Source organism: Orcinus orca, chromosome 11 (assembly GCF_937001465.1).
Source record: "Orcinus orca chromosome 11, mOrcOrc1.1, whole genome shotgun sequence".
Lineage (NCBI taxonomy): Eukaryota > Metazoa > Chordata > Mammalia > Artiodactyla > Delphinidae > Orcinus > Orcinus orca.
In genome coordinates this window covers 75,609,719-75,626,377 of record NC_064569.1, presented here as the reverse complement: position 1 = coordinate 75,626,377, position 16,659 = coordinate 75,609,719, and the positions used below count along the sequence as shown (strand labels likewise).

At 42.3% G+C, this 16,659-nt stretch overlaps 2 protein-coding genes and 1 non-coding gene across 9 annotated transcripts in view; 1 reads left to right on the top strand and 2 right to left on the bottom strand.

The window, feature by feature from the left end:
- Positions 1-829: 829 nt before the first annotated feature.
- LOC117201164 (sterile alpha motif domain-containing protein 1-like) lies at positions 830-3,012 on the bottom strand. Its single transcript, XM_033427740.2, has 2 exons — positions 2,779-3,012; positions 830-2,620 (listed from the first exon to the last, which is right to left on the bottom strand). Exons 1-2 carry the CDS (start codon positions 2,797-2,799, stop codon positions 2,387-2,389), a joined length of 255 nt encoding a protein of 84 aa, XP_033283631.1. The 5' UTR covers positions 2,800-3,012; the 3' UTR covers positions 830-2,386.
- EEA1 (early endosome antigen 1) overlaps positions 1,999-16,659 on the top strand; it is a 143,849-nt gene continuing 129,188 nt past the window's right edge. For all 7 annotated transcript variants that reach the window (XR_004483140.2, XR_007470299.1, XR_007470300.1 and 4 more), the window contains exon 1: positions 1,999-2,270. Coding sequence is in view for 4 of the 7 variants with exons in the window: in XM_004269545.3 (XP_004269593.1) it covers positions 2,247-2,270 (24 nt within the window). In the remaining 3 variants the exon portion in view is untranslated. The remainder of the gene's footprint in view (positions 2,271-16,659) is intronic.
- On the bottom strand, positions 14,966-15,037 carry TRNAW-CCA (transfer RNA tryptophan (anticodon CCA)). The gene has a single exon. It is a non-coding gene; the product is annotated as a tRNA-Trp (tRNA).

The following is a 16,659-nucleotide window of genomic DNA, read 5'->3' as shown; positions in this document are numbered from 1 at the left end:
ACAGACTAAAGGCTCAGTCCCACCAAGAATGCCCCCTACTTCAGATACCAGTTGAAACTTCCAGGTTGTCACCTGTACTTTGGGCCAACTGGCTATAAATTGGGTGTTCCCACAATACTCTCCCCAGCTTTGATAATTTGCTATACTGGCTCACAGAAATACTTTACTTACTATTACCGGTTTATTACAAAGGCTACAACTCAGGAACAGCCAAATGGAGGAGATGCATAGGGCAAGGTATGGGGGTAGGGGTGCAAAGCTTGCCTGTTCTCTCCAGACACTTCCTCCTCCCAGCATCTTGATGTTCCTGAATCTGGAAGCTCCCCAAACCTCGTTATTTAGGGTTTTTATGGAGGTTCCATTACATAGACATGATTGATTCTATCACTGGCCAATGGGGATTAAGTCTTGAAGTTCCTCTTGGCTCCAGTAGGTGGGCCAGAAAATTCCAACCTTCTAATCATGACTCAGCCCCCACCCTAAAGCTATCTAGGGACACCCAACCACTCAGTAGATCAAACATTACACCAAAAGATGCTCTTATCACCTTATCACTCAGGGGCAGAGACCAAATCTATTCAATATATTTATTATGTCACAGTTTTATTATTCTGCTTCAGTGAAAATATTTCCCATACTGTCTGAAAATAAAGTACCTCTGTCTGGAAAGGTGGAAAAGTGTGTGCTTTGCTATGTTTGCCTGGAAGTACTTAAGTACACTATCATCAATAGTGATTAATAATGTATGAGTTGTAGGCACGACTGTTTTGCTGCACTACAGACACGACACACATTAAAAAACAGACATGTTTTGGATGGAAACAACATATTACATCATATAATGCTTTATTTACATTTTACAAAACACTTTTCCATTAAGTAATTTGAAAATAAGATTTGCTGCATTTTTTTCAGAAGATCTGTGGGTATTTTCTGATAAGCGCTCCATTCATTGCTTAATAGACTTCAGATCCCCACCCTCCCCTCCCACCCCCAGCAAGGTTAGTTGCATTATTCTCCTCCTCTCCTTTCCTACTTAAACATTATTAAAGGCTTCTCTTTCCCCCGCTCAGGGTAAAGTTGAACCTCTTAGCTCGTGAATACTGGCAGAATGGTAGGATTCCGCAGCTGTGATTTTTGAGTTTAAATAATAACATCGTGCCTGGAAGTCAGGTCCAAGTCCACTTCCAAGTCCACGTCCTTGTTTTGGCACACTGTTTATCTGTGACCTCATTGTTTTTTCTTAATCTATGAAACAGACGCATTAAGGTAGATTCACTTCATACATCTATTGTCAGAAGAGGATTTAAAATTCCCTAGGAGAATGGGCCAAGCGTGGGCTTTAGATGGTGCAACATGTTAGCGACATCAGTCCATTATTGTTGCTATAGTCCAAAGATGACAACCGCAAACTTCTCTTACCAACTCAAATTCCAGTTTCTTCCTACCCTTTCTTCCGATTCTTTACTTTCCCTTTGGCTGATATTAGAAGCAGGAAGGGAGTACGGAAAGGCGCCAGGGGTTGGACCAGGGGAGAAAAAAAGCCCACCAGACCAGTTAATCGTGTCTGCGATTCTCTCCTTTGCTTCCAAGCGCTTCCAGCAGAAATGAGGATCCAGTTCAGGAATGGCCAAGGCCGGGGTCACAGTGACATATTTTACAGAGTAGTCTGAGGTGCCGTCGCAGGTACCCGCCCAGAGACCCCTTCTTGCGTCGCGGTCAGGGACCCCCTCCAGGTTCCCCTAGAGAGTACGCTGTCTGCGCGCGGGCGCGTCCTCTGACAGAGCGCAGGCGTGCTCGGCGCCCGCGTTGTCCCTCGGCCCGCCGGAAGGAGCGGCGGCGCCAGCGTCCTGCCGCCTGTCCGTCACGCAACCGCCCACGCCGCCGCCGCTTCCGATTGGCCGCAGGGGCGGGCCAGGCCCCTTCCAGCCCCGCCTCCCGCGGATGGACAGGCCGGGAGGGCGGGGCGGTGGCGGGCGGGTCCGCCCAGCTGTCAGTTACGGGGGCGGCCCGGCAGGCGGGCGGGCGGGCGCTCGCTGGCTACCTCTTTGCTCGCTCGCGCGCGCTCCCTCTCGCCGCCTGTGGGGAAGTCGGGGCAGCCCGAGCGGCCGCCGCTACAGCCTCGCCCCGACCTCCTCCCAGTCCTTTCCTGGCTCAGTCCCTCCCTCCCGCGTACCCCCGAGTACTGAGTGGCCCCACAGAAGGTTTGGAGAGTCACCGGGGCGGCGCCGGGTGGTGTTTAAACCATGTTAAGGAGGATTTTGCAGAGGGTAAGAGAGTGAAACCGTCTTTCAGGAGCACGTGAGCGGGAGAGCCGGAGCCCGGGGCCGCGGAAGCCGCCGCCTCGCTGAGTAGCAGAGGCGGCGGCGGCGTGGCCGCCCCCTCTTCAGCGCCGGCCCCTTCCTTTAGGCCCCGCAGCCCAGGCGGCGATTAGGCCTCGGTCGTCTGCTCTGGGGGCGGGCCTCGGGGGGGCAGGGGGCGGGCGGGGCGGCGGCAGGGCAGCAGGCCGGGTACTCCGCGGCCCCCGGCTCACAGGCCCGGGCCCCGCACCCGCGCGGGCTGTCAGTGCGAGCGGGCTGCCGGGCGGGAGGGTGTGGCGCCGGCGCGTTCCTTCCAGATTCTGGAATGGCAGTGAAAATGGAGAGTTAGTGCCCCCGGGTCCGGCCGGCCAGCCGCCCGCCGGGCTGGAGCACGCCGGGTGGGAGACCTCGGGAGGCTAGCTCGGCTCTTCCCCCAGCGCCCCGCCCGGCGTGCCCCGCAACTTTACCCGACACGCACCTGCCTCACGCGGATTCTCATCTGGGCAGCACTGCAGGGTAATGTGGTGAAACCCGGCCTAACGTTGGCCCAGTCGCTGTACCGACACTTAACTGGCTAAAGTCAGCTGCGAAGGAAGCTATTACTCACTGTTGGCAACTCCCCTACCCCACACACCCCCCCCCCCATTTAAAAATGCGTTTTCCCCTCCCAGCCCGGTACCTTTTTGTTTGAGCCATGCAAGTATAGATCCGTTGTCAGCTTAATCCAACGGTACACTCCTTTACTTTCTGCCAGTGCTCTCTCTATGTCAAATCTGGAAAAGCCTGAAGATACAAAGATTAGAGCACTGGAAAGCTGTAGGTGTTTTGTTTAGGAATCAGTTCCTAGAATAACAAAATCTTTTCTATAGGAGTCACTGTTACTCAATTTTTTGTTTTGGTTAGCTTTTTTTTTTTTCCTTTAATTTCCTTTTGAGACGGATGGGGTGCAACAAAATGTAAATGACTGAAAAGTTGGTGCCAAACCCATTAGTTGGTTACTGAGAGAGTAGGATAACTAGTTCCAAGGGCAAGAGGAGTTAGTGAACTTGTAGCATGCAGTCAAGGAATGTACCAAAGACAGTTGAGTCATCCACTGTGTAGAAAGGGAGTGTCCTTGCTCCTGCATAGCTTTGGGAAATGTTCAAGTCATGTGGAACTTGGTCATATATCGGGGGAGAAGTAGTTAACTTCTGTATCTTCCACCCTGTATTGACATTTGATGATTTTTTGCAATGTTTTGTCAGAGTTTTTTGAAATCTTGATAAGCGCTGATTTTGGCAGTAGCGAGGGCATGCCCTTTACTCTGGTCATCAGTTGCTGTGTTCAACATTAAAGACACCTGTGCGTGATTTACTTCCACTACTTAGAGATTTTTTCTCTTGTCAGACCTGACTGATTACCTCATGCCTCAGATTGTGTTTTTGTCGCATAATTCCACAGCTGAAAATTAGTTCGCCTGTGGTTTGCTTTATAGTTTATAAATAAAGTGTTTACTGACTTAAGAGTAGCTTCTAGTAGTTGTAGATTAGTTTTCAGAAATATGGACTGCTTTCCAGTACTCTTGGTTTAATGTTGTTAAGCGTTACGATTATATAAAGATCATTTTGAGTGTTGGTGCATACACATCGATGGCTACAGAAGTTTCAGCTGAAACCACAAAACTGGAATTTATTCTGGTTATTGCTGAGGTATGATAAGGAATCATCACACATGAATAAGTCAGTTGACAACTGAGTTTTTTAACCATGGAATTATTGGTATTTGTGACTGGATAATTCTTGGTTGTTGGGGGCTGTCCTTTGCACTGTAGGATATTGAGCAGCATCCCTGGCTTCTACCCACTAGATGTAGTAGCACCCCCAAGTCCCCTCCCCCATCTTGTGACAACCAAAAATATCTGAAGACTTTGCCAAATGTCACCTAGGGGCAAAATTGCCCTGGTTGAGACCACTGTCGTAAATTTATATACTCTTTTATAGGAAAGTTTGAATTGTTTCTCATCGTTAACCACTTAACTTCCTTTTTTTAATGTCCTTATATTGAGTGTCAGTAAATGCAAAGCATCTGCTAGGGGCTGGGAACCAGTTAAATAAGATATGGGCCCGCCTTTTAGGACTCACAGCTGGTTGGGGAAGTGGACATTTAAAAATAATGGCAGTTCTTTGTAATAGAAGAATGAATAGTGCCTGGGGGCCACTTTGTGGGAGGGTTTTGGGGCAATCAGGAAAAGCTTCTGGGAGTAGGGCATATTTGCAGCTCAGAAGAGTGGAGGGCAGGTTGGGCTGAGGGAACCGCAAATGCCTAGACAAGAAGTCGTAAAATGGGGCAAGTAATATTAAGGGGAATGTGAACATTTAAGTTTAGGGAGTGAAATGATATGCAGGGATTGGTGGGAGGTGAGGCTGCAGAGGTAGCTCAGACCAGATCAGGAGAGGACCTAGAGCCACCTGGGAGGAGTTTGGCTCTTACAGATGGGTCACTGTTAATGCTCAGCATTTAATAGGGGTATTTGGATAAAGCCTTAAAGAAATCTTGTAATTTGTATTACTAGTATGAACTCCACAGGTGCTATTTACTAACAAGTATGACTTGAATCTTTAAATTATGTAACATGGCAACCATTTTATTTTACTCCACCCTTATAATCTTATTTCTCAGCAGAGGTCATAAGATATAAGATTAAAACTAAGTTTGCTGATTTAGAGATTTGTTTGAAATGGTCTTAATGCTTTGAAATTAAGTCGCATACCTTTAGCATTCTGTTTTCACATGACCTTTTCATTTTACCTGTTGTAATTTTCTTCTGAATGGCGTCCTTTATTTTTTATATTTTTAAAATAAATTTATTTATCTATTTTTGGCTGCGTTGGGTCTTCATTGCTGCGCATGGGCTTTCTCTCTAGTCCCTGCGAGCGGGGGCTACTCTTCGTTGTGGTGCGGGGGCTTCTCATTGCGGTGCCTTCTCTTTGTTGCGGAGCACGGGCTCTAGGTGCTTGGGCTTCAGTAGTTGTGGCGTACGGGCTTAGTTGCTCCGCGGCATGTGGGGTCTTCCTGGACCAGGGCTTGAACCTCTGTCCCCTGCATTGGCAGTCGGATTCTTAACCACTGTGCCACCAGGGAAGTCCCTGAATAATGTCCTGTAAGTAGCATTTTTGAAAGAAGAAACAGATAATGTGCTTATAATCAATTGTAACTCAGCATCTTTGAACATCACCGATAAGGTCCTAGGGTACTTTATAGAAAATTTAGTTTCTGGTTCTTTTTCTTTTTTCTATTAGCAACTAAAAGGTGTTTCTTTGAGGCTTATAAGAATCTGAAAAAAAAAAAAATTGGGGTAGCTCCAATATGTATGTATTGATTATTTTACTTAATAGACTTTGAAGAGAAATGGGGATTTAAAGTGCTTCATGGCTGGAAAGACATCAGCATTTAGTACTTTAGGCAGTTTATAAACTTCTTTGCTATTTCTAAGATCCTTAAGTGTATTAGATTTCCTTTTATTGGTATATATCAAGAAGATTGCTAAAGAAAAAAATGGGTTTAATTCTAGAATTGTGGAAATAGAAGGCTTCTTTTATGGGTAACGAGTCTCTCTGATTTTAAAAATGAGGAAGTAGGAAGTGAGAGATTGAGTGATTTATCTAAGGCAACACAGTTAGATGTCAAAGCTGAGACTAGAGCCAAGTTTTCCCAACTCAATCCATTTCCTTTTTTTAGCACCTTGTTGCCCTTTCCTCCACCACTCAACTCATATGGTTAGCACTATGCCAGTCATTGTGGAAGATACGGGAAAAATACGAGATCTGACCTCTCTCTCAGGGAACTTATATGATTAAGTGCCAAAGTAAATTATATAGACAGTGAAGGCTGTAGTAATACAGAGGAGGACCAGTCAGACAGAATGAACCTGTTAGAGTGAAGTGTCTCCTTGGAGAAAATGGGCAAGAGATGGGGTTTTGAAAAGGTGATTAGGAGAGGAAGAGAGTTACTTTTATTCTAGGAAGGAGTTACAGTATAAACAAAGACTCAGAGGTGGGAATGATTTCATTCTTCCTGCCCTCCCTCCTGCCTTTGCTTGCATATTGCCTTTCAATAAACAAATGTTTATAACACTGGATATGTGCTAGATACTGGAGGTACAACAGTGAGTAAAACTGATCCTTACCCTTGAGTAGCTTAAAACCAAGTGACTTAGAGAGAGAGCTCTGTTTAGAGCAGAAAGAAATTGAGAGAGAAACTTATAGTGTGACACCTCATTGTGGAGATTCTTGATCTTCTAGCTCTAGTCCAATGCAAATAGGAATCACATACATAATTTAAAGCTTCTAGTAGCCACATTTTAAAAAAGTGAAAAGAGGTGAAATTACTTTTTAAAATATATTTCCTTTGACCCAATCTATCTAAAATATTTGAACATATAGTCAATAGAAAAATTATTGAGGTATCTTAAATATTATAGATGAGTTTTTTTTATAGTAAGTTTTTGAAATCTGGTGTGTATTTTGCACTAACAGCACATCTGACTTTGTTATTTAAAAAAAAATTATTTATTTATTTATTGGCTGCATCGGGTGTTAGTTGCGGCACATGGGATCTTTCGTTGCTGTGCGTGGGCTCTTTGTTGCAGTGTGTGTGCTTCTCTCTAGTTGTGGTGCGCAGGCTTATTAGTCGTGGTGCGCGGGCTTAGTTGCCCCGCGGTATGTGGGATCCCAATTCCCTGACCAGGGATCTAACCAGCGTCCCCTGCATTACAAGACGGATTCTTAACCCCTGGACCATCAGGGAAGTCCCAGCACATCTGACTTTGGACAGGCCATATTTTAACTGTTCAACAGCCTCATATAGTTGGTGGCTACTGTATTGCAGGTCTAGTTGAATACATATATAATTTTTAATTTTTTTGGAACCAATTTCAAGCTTACAAAAAGTTACAAGAATAAAATAATACAAGAAACAGCTGTATACTCTTTATCTAAATTTACTTATTAACATTTTATCCTATTTGCTTTATCATTTAAACACTTTGTTCTCCTATCCTTTTTCTTTTCTCTCTCTGTATGTGTGTACTTTTTCTTTATTTTTCCTGAATCACTTGAGGATCAGTTATAGTTCTTCACCTGTGAATGCTTCAATGAAGAATAGGGATATTCTTTTACATAACTACAGTATAGTTGTCAACTTCATAAATTTACATTGATTCCATTTACTATTCATAATTCTATTTTTTTTCAGTTGACCTGGTAATGTCCTTTGTAGCATTTACCCCTCACCAGTATAGGGTCAGTTAGGGTTAGGTATTATATGTAGTTGACATGTTGCTTTAGCTTCTTTTAATATGGAACATTTCCATAGCATTTCTTTGTAATTTATGACATTTTTGAAGAATACAGATCGCCTCCTGCTTTTTTTTTTCCTTACAATGTTCCTCATGTTGTGTTGTTTGACGTTTCATTGTGAGTAGATTGAGATTGTGCATTCTTGGCTGAAATGTGGCCTAGAATTTGTTGTGTCCATCTCTGGTTATTACATCTGGAGGCCCATGTCTTTTTGTCCTTCATAGGTGATGTTAATTTTGATTACCTTGTCAAAATTCAAGGTGTAGCCCAATTTTTTGACCTTATCATAATGATTATTTTTTCTTCCTTTGCAATAAATAGGCAGATACTTATAAGACTATGCAAATATCCTGTTCTTTATCAAGAATTTCTCCTATATTTACCATTGTTGATTCTTGCTTGATCTAGTCTTCACCATAATGACTGCAAGATGATGATTTTCCTACTCTAGAACTCCTGCACCTTTACCAATTGGTTCTTGGATTTCCCCTCCCTCCCTTGCCTCACATCTCTCCCTCCCCCCTCCCCCCCGCTGCCCCCCACCCTTACCTACCTTCCTTCCTTTCCTGTTGGTATGGACTCGTAAGTTCATTTTTATAAAAATGGCCTATAACTCATCACTGTACTTAATTATTTTGGTGTTCAAATTGTCCCAGATTTGAACAGTGGGAGTCCCTTCAGGTGGCTCCAGTGTCCTTTTGTCATGCCCCTATCATTTTTTTGAACTCTTCCTTACTTTCTGGCGTAGTAAGGTATTCCAACCTTATCCTTTACCTACCCATTCCCAGCGCTGAAACTGGCCATTTCTCTGAGGAGCCCTATTTCTTTTAGGGGGGAATGGTATTAGAGACCAAGGTCTGGGGTAGTTTTCCTTCTTATTTATTTCTTTCAATAGACAAATTTGACATTTTGAATTTTATTCTATAGGCGTTAGGAAATTAATAGGATTTTATTAAGCAGTGAAATATATTTGGTATGTAGGGGAGGAAAATTCTCCTCTACCCTCTTTGGGTCTCTGGCTGGGCCTAAGAATTAGACTATCTAGGACAGATTAACAGCAGAAAAGCATACAAATTTTATTAAATTTTTACATGTACATGGGAGCCTTCACAAGAGAATGAAGACGTGAAGGGACCAGAGCAGGAAGTGTTTACAACTTTTAGACAGAGAAACAAGATTTGTGAAGAATTGACAAGACAAAGGGGTTTGGGCTGAGGTAGTAAATGATGAAGAAGTAACTCGGAAGATAAGGGTTAGTTTAACAAGGTTTGTTTGTACAGATTTCTCAGCCCTAAATTCTCTGGCTCTAGTGATGAGGACGTCTTCTTTACTCCTGGTATAGTGAGGGTCCCTTTCACACGGGAGTTTTATCTCCTGCTTTCAGAAAGTAAAAGAAGGGTCAGAATGTCCTTTTTTTTTTTTTTTGGCTGTGTTGGGTCTTCGTTGCTGCCTGCGGGCTTTCTATAGTTGCAGCCAGTGGGGGCTACTCTTCTTCGTTGCGGTGCATGGACTTCTCATTGCGTTGGCTTGTTGTGGAGCAGGGACGCTAGGTGCTCGGGCTTTAGTAGTTCTGGCACGCAGGCTCAGTAGTTGTGGCTCGCAGGCTTAGTTGCTCTGCGGCATGTGGGATCTTCCCAGACCAGGGCTCGAACCCGAGTCCCCTGCATTGGCAGGCAGATTCGTAACCACTACATCACCAGGGAAGTCCCCAGAATGTCCTTCTTGTACCTGCTGTTCCTTAAATGCCTTTAATTAAAAATAATATGCCAAAGTGACATATTTTGGTGTGACGTTCTGGTTTCCTTTAGGCACATAGTAGGAGTTAATATTTTTTGAACGAGTAAAGGAATGTTTTAGGAAGATTAATTTGTCAGTGTTGCATGAGATGTATAAAACCATAGGAGAATATAGGCAGAGATCAGATGAGATTTATTTTAATATTTTTGGCACTAAGTAATTATGATTTGCATTATGATGATGGCAACATGAGCAGAAAAAAAGAAGTGATGAATAGGGAAGACCTTTTGGACATATCTACTTCTCAAACATCTATTATGGGTCTACTATATGCTGAAGCTGCATTGATGAGTAAAATAGACATGAACCCCTGTGGAGCTGAGTATCCAGGGGAGGACAGAGGAACTGTTGAAAGGATCACATAAGTATATGGTCACATCCTTGGGTGAATGTTAGGAAGGAAAGCACAGGGAGCCCCAAGAGCGTACAGCAAGAGGGCCCTGATCTAAACTAAGATGTTAGGGAAGGCGTCCCAGATTATTTACACATTTAAGTTTGATGAAATTATTACTCATTTATTGAAGCGAATTTTAAGAAGTGGAATTTTTTCTTACTGTGTAGATTTATTTTTAGTGTGTTAAGAATAAAAAAGATTAAAATATAAAAGAACCAAGGCTAGAACTGTATCCTTATACTGGTGTCTTTTGCTTGAGCTAAAGAGATAGTATTGAGTTGGCCAAAAAGTGCCTTCGGTTTTTAAGTAAAAATAAAAGACACGTTTTTCATTTTCACCAAGAACTTTATTGAATAACGTATTCACCCTTTTGTTCCACTACTTCCTGCCATTTTTCAGGCAACTTCATAATTCCATCTTCCCAAAACTTTTTATCTTTTTGAGCAAAGAACTGTTCCAGGTGCCTTTTAGAGTTTTCCACGGAATTGAAATTTTTTCCATTAAGAGAATTTTGTAAAGACCTAAATGGAAATCCAAAGGTGCAATGTCTGGTGAACACGGCGGATGAATCAGAACTTCCCAGCCAAGCTGTAACAGTTTTTGCCTGGTCATCAAAGAAACATGTGGTCTTGCGTTATCCTGATGGAAGATTATGCGTTTTCCGTTGACTAATTCTGGACGCCCTTTGTCGAGTGCTGCTTTCAGTTGGTCTAATTAGGAGCAGTACATGTTGGAATTAATTGTTTGGTTTTCTGGAAGGAGCTCATAATAGAGGACTCCCTTCCAATCCCACCATATACACAACATCACCTTCTTTGGATGAAGACTGGCCTTTGGTGTGGTTGGTGGTGTTGCATTTCTCTTCCCCACGATCTCTTCCGTTGCACATATTGTACGGTATCTACTTTTCATCGCCCATCACAATTTGTTTTAAAAAACGGAATGTTTTCATTACATTTAAGTAGAGAATGGCTTGTGGAAATACTGTCAAGAAGGTTTTTTCCCCTTAACTTATGTGAACCCAAACATCAAAGCGATTAACATAACCAAGCTGGTGCAAATGATTTTCAACGCTTGGTTTGGATATTTTGAGTATGTCTTTTGAGTATGTCGGCTATCTCCCGCATGGTATAATGTTGATTGTTCTCAGTTAATTTCTCTATTTGATTGCTATCAAATGGCTTCAACTGGTGTACCTGACCCTGAGCATCGTCCAGTGAGAAATCTCCAGCACAAAACTTTGCAAACCACTTTTGACATGTTCAGTCAGTCACAGTACCTTCTCCATACACTGCACAAATCTTTCTTTTTGCATTTCGGTTGCGTTTTTACATTTCTTGAAATAATAAAGCATAATATGCCGAAATGTTGCTTTTTTTCCTTCCATCTTCAACATTAAAGTGGCTACACAAAAATTCACTGATTTTTTTTTTTTTTTTTTTGCGTTACTCAGGCCTCTCACTATTGTGGCCTCTCACTATTGTGGCCTCTCCCGTTGTGGAGCACAGGCTCCGGTCGCGCAGGCTCAGCGGCCATGGCTCACGGGCCTAGCCGCTCCGCGACACGTGGGATCCTCCCGGACTGGGGCACGAACCCGTGTCCCCTGCATCGGCAGGCAGACTCTCAACCACTGCGCCACCAGGGAAGCCCAAATTCACTGATTTTGATAAGTTTTTTTTTAATGCATGCTGATATGACGGCTGTCACATACAGTCTAACAAAATTGTTCTGAATGAAGTTAAAGATGACTGAGTGCCACTAGAGCCATCTTATGGAAAAAACCGAATGAACCTTTTGGGCAACCCAATATAATTATTGGTAAAAAACCTGAACTCTGAAAAAAACAACGAACAAAAAAGAACCTGAACTCTGGAGCCAGACTGCCTGGGGTGGCATCTGCACCCTATTTACTAGCTGGGTAGCTTTGGGCAAGTAACTTGACTTCTCTGTGGCTCATTAAAATAGTCATAATAATAGTACCCTTCTCATAGAGTTGTTGTGAGGATTAAATGAATGAATACATGTGAAGGTTTTACAGCTGTATCTGACACACAGTAAACTCTATAAATGTTATTTGCTGCTAATGTTGGTTTTTTGTTATTACATACTTCAGATTTCTTCAAGGAATGCTTTTCTTATCACTCCCTTGTTATCTTTTTTTTCTTTAACTTCGTGTGTGTGTGTGTGTGTGTGTGTGTGTGTGTGTGTGTGTGTGTAGAAAGTCATTTGTCATACTGTTGAACATTCTGTGCTCATTACTGTGCTGGGCTGGCAGAGATTTAATGGGGGAGACAGATACTTAAATAATTACAAAGCAGTGTGATGTGTCAATAGATATACAGAGGAAGAATGTGAGTGCAAAAGAAAAAGTAACTAATTCTGTGGTGAAAGGAGGAGGGAGAGAGACGGAATGGAGATTGTTAAAGGCCTTACAGAAGCTGAACAGACTCAGGCAAGGAGAAACAAGGGAGAGAAGGCATTTTTACAGACAGTGACCAGGCAAATGCAAAAACCTGAAGCAGCCTAGCACAGCATAGGGGAATTGTGAATATTTTCGCATGTGGATGGGGATAGTTATGAGATGAGACTGGAAAGGATTTTGGACTTTATACAGTAAACAATATGGAGCCACGGAAGGTTTTTAAATAATCAAATTTGTAATAAGGAAAACCCTCCAAAAATATTTGCCCCTTATAATCCTTATAAAAAGTGTATCAGGTGAATCAGTCTTCTGTCTAAAATCTGTTGGTGACAACTCAGCACCCATAGGAGATGTCCAGACTCTCTACCTTGGCATGCAAGGCCGATACTGCTCTGGTTCCTTGGGAAAAAAGATTCCATTTCAGGCTCATCTCCACGTACCTCTGTACATTCACTGACCTTGCCATCCTCACTAACTGTGTTTCCCACAACTTCCCCTGATCTCTCATTCCTTCACATCTCCATAGAAGCTCTTTATTCTGCTGTGAGTGCCCTACCATTACTTGTCCACACTGCTCAGTTTAGGGGATACTAGGAGTTAGTTGCTTGCTATTTTTTCTTTCTCCCAAAGCACCCCATACTAATTAAGAGAATGGGCTTTTGGAATTAGACCATCATTTAAGCCCTGGCCTCCTCTATTCACGAGCGTGAGATCATTTGCAAAATTTCAGGCTCTTTGAGACCCAGCTGTTTTATCTGTAAATTGAGCATAATATGTACTTTACAGTATTGTAGAAGGATTAAATGAAATAATGTTCATGAAGACTCACCACAGTATCAGCATTCAATAAACACTTAGTGTGTAGTAGCTCAGTATACTAAAACACTTAGTATATAGATCTCTGCAAAACTTATTCCATTGTTTTTGTGATACTTGACTTCTCCACTGCTAGACTGAGCTCCCTTAGGGTGGGGATTTTGTTTTTCTTCCTTAGTGTGTCGGACCTACATTAATGTTTGATACTTGGTGTATTTTCAGTAATACATGTTGACTTGGTAGCTGTGTAGAGAGGATGGCTCCATAAAGGAAGAGACCAGCTAGAAAGTAATAACGTTTTAGTTCCTAAAATTGTTGCACATTAGAATCATTTGGAATCCTTAAAAAAAAAGAAAAAAAAATTCCCAAGTCCCTCCATTGAATCAGAATTTCTGCATCTCTTGTTGTTAATCCAGGGGATGATGAAAGCTTGAATCAGACAATGGCTTTGGGGCTAGAGAAAAAACAGATTTTCAAGAAAGTTAGGAGAATTAATAGGACTTACTGACTTGTGGGTAGTCTGGCTGGAAGGAACTAAGGTGAAGAATAGAGGAGGAGGAAGAACAGGTTTGGTGAGGAAGACAAGTGTGAACTAGAGGTATGGACATCCCAACAGAGATGTTCACTAGGCAGGTGGAAATATGTAGGTCCAGCACTCAGGAGACAAGTGGAGGCAAGTATTAGACATGTGTGAATGTTGGAGAGATGTCAATTCAAATAAGGACTGAGAAGTATCCACTGAATGGAACAGTTAGGTCATACCTAGTTCAGTTTCAGGAGAGTCATGGGGAGAAATGATTGGCTGGGAAGTAAGGGTGTAGAAACAGGGAGTGCAGACTATTCTTCCAAGATATATGGAGGAGAGGAAAGAGTAATTAAATATTAAATGCATGAATGTAATCTGTCATCCTTGGACAATATTCTAATGAGTGCTTTTTGTTTTCAAGGATTATAAACTTCCCCAAATCAGTCTAAATTGAAAGGAGGATTTATTGTAAGGTTTCAAAGTGATCTAAGAATAAGAATTGCTGTACAGTTGGGTCTCTAGACAGTAGGACCTAGAAAGGTGTCGGGGCAGAGGCAGTACTCCCCTCTGTCTCACACAATCTCCTGGACCACTGGCATTTTGCCTCTGCATTTCTGTGTCCATCCTCCTTGCTACTCCTTGCTTAGTATGCTCAAGACCTCAGATGGCCATCTGACCACATGATTCTACTTGCTTTTCACCTTACCTTTGCATAGCCAACTGGCTCAATTTCCAAACCCCAACGAGAAGAATCAAAAATGTCCTCCTCATCTTTTCTTGTTGGGTCATGCGTAGGTCTCTGGCTGGACAGTAATGGAGTTACTTCCTCTGGGTCAGGTGTCTGCTGCTGGTTTAGTCAGCTGAGGTTGAGAGTGGAGTGAGGTCATTTGATTCATAGGATTCCTCCTTTTAGGAATTGTGATACCATGAAACACATCTTTTACAGATTATTCTAGAAATAAGCTTTACTGTGGCTCTGAAATAGTGATTATAGTTCTGGTTAGGTTCATTTGGTGCCAGCTAATTTTCTTACCCTCTATTCTAGTTTTTTCCTTCATAGCTTCTGCATTCTCAAGAGTCAGTGGTGTTTTGAAACTTTGCCTGGGTTATAACTTTGATTTACTTAAGTCCCTCCTGTACTCTTATTTACCTCATGACTTTGATGTGTATCTGTTTAGTGCCAGTTTGTGTGGCTAATTTTTTTTTTTAATATTTATTTATTTATTTGGCTGCACTGGGTCTTAGTTGCAGCACGTGAGATCTTCGTTGCCGCGTGCAAGATCTTTGTTGCGGCTCGTGGGATCTTCGTTGTGGCATGTGGGACCTTTTTTAGTTGTGGCATTCGGGCTCGTCGTTGAGGCACGCGGGATCTAGTTCCCTGACCAGGGATCGAACCTGGGCCCCTGCATTGGAAGCGTGGAGTCTTAACCACTGGACCACCAGGGAAGTCTCTGTGTGACTAGTCATTTCTCTTCATAGTTTGCAGTTTAAAGGCCTAAGCATGGAGCTCAGCAGTAGTTCATTGTTCCCACTGGGGTTTGTTTGTTTGTGTGTGTGTTTTGCCACTGAGCCATTTTATTGGTTGCTAGCTAGCTTGTGAATGGCTGCTTTTGGGTCCAGGTGATCACATTTGGTCGATTGGCAGTAGACATGGGGTCATATACCCTGGCTGTCTTGGACTATGTTCTCAATATGGGCTGTGGTAGGATAACTTACTTTGGGATAGATCCATGGCCATTGCTTACACTGTGACTGATTGACATACTGAACATGAATGACTTAGTTGCATAGACATCTGTTTAAGTATTGCATGGGTCATAGCAGCAGATGGAGTTTAATAAAAACCACATCCTTTCCCTCGTTTCAATGTTTAATATTAGACTATGGTTAAGTTTTACATAAGTATGCTAATATAAGTTTTTCTAGCACCTCAGTGATACCTTATTGGGACTTTATTAGCTAAATAATATTTGGAAAGTGTTTTAAGAATTCCTGACTTTGTGGGGCTTCCCTGGTGATGCAGTGGTTAAGAATCCGCCTGCCAATGCAGGAGACTCGGGTTCGTGCCCCAGTCCGGGAAGATCCCACATGCCGCGGAGCGGCTAGGCTCGTGAGCCACGGCTACTGAGTCTGCGCGCCTGGAGCCTGTGCTCCGCAACGGGAGAGGCCCTGACAGTGAGAGGCCCGCGCACCGCGATGAAGAGTGGCCCCTGCTCTCCGCAACTGGAGAAAGCCCTCGCACAGAAACGAAGACCCAACACAGCCAAAAATAAATGTAAAATAAATTAATTAATTAAGAATTCCTGACTTTGTGTAGTGCTATGCCAAAACACACTCTGTTGTGGGGGATTGATTAAGAGGTAATTGTATTGAATTGGACCTCTGATAAGGAAGTATGGGTTTATTTTGTTCTATAAGACATTAATTTTTCTGATGAAACCTTGTTATATCTGTTTGCAACTTCCAAATATTCAAAGCAATGATTTAGTTTTAAAATGGAATATTTAGAAATAATAAAAGAATATATTTCTGGTTATAAAAATAAATCATGTACATCATGGAAGTCTGAAAAGTTCAGAAAAGGAAAATTGAGAAGAAGCATAGGGCTTGTAGCATAGTGGATGTTTTAATTTTGAGAGCATTTTGTTTAAGTCAGGTGGAATCTCCAGCTCTGTGCATTATTACATTTGTAATCTTAGCTAGCAACTTACTTAGTTTCTTTAACCTTATTTTTCCCCCTTGGTTAAATGGGAACAATTCCTTTAATTTTATCCAAAGGATTGTTGTGATGATTAAATGATATAATGTGAATAAAGATCTTGATGTTGTGCCTGTCACAGAGGTTGTAAGTTAGCTATTATTATTATTAATAGAAAGATATAATATTTCATTTAGCACACTACCAATTGACATTTCTTTAACTAGTGTAAAACTCAAGTTTCTTATGTGCCTGATTTTGCAAGTACAAATGATCTAGGAGAAGTTGATATTCTGAGCTTTACAATAAGATTCATGTCTCTGGGTTATTTTGATTTTGTTAAGTTTTTGAATGTAAAGACATCACATCA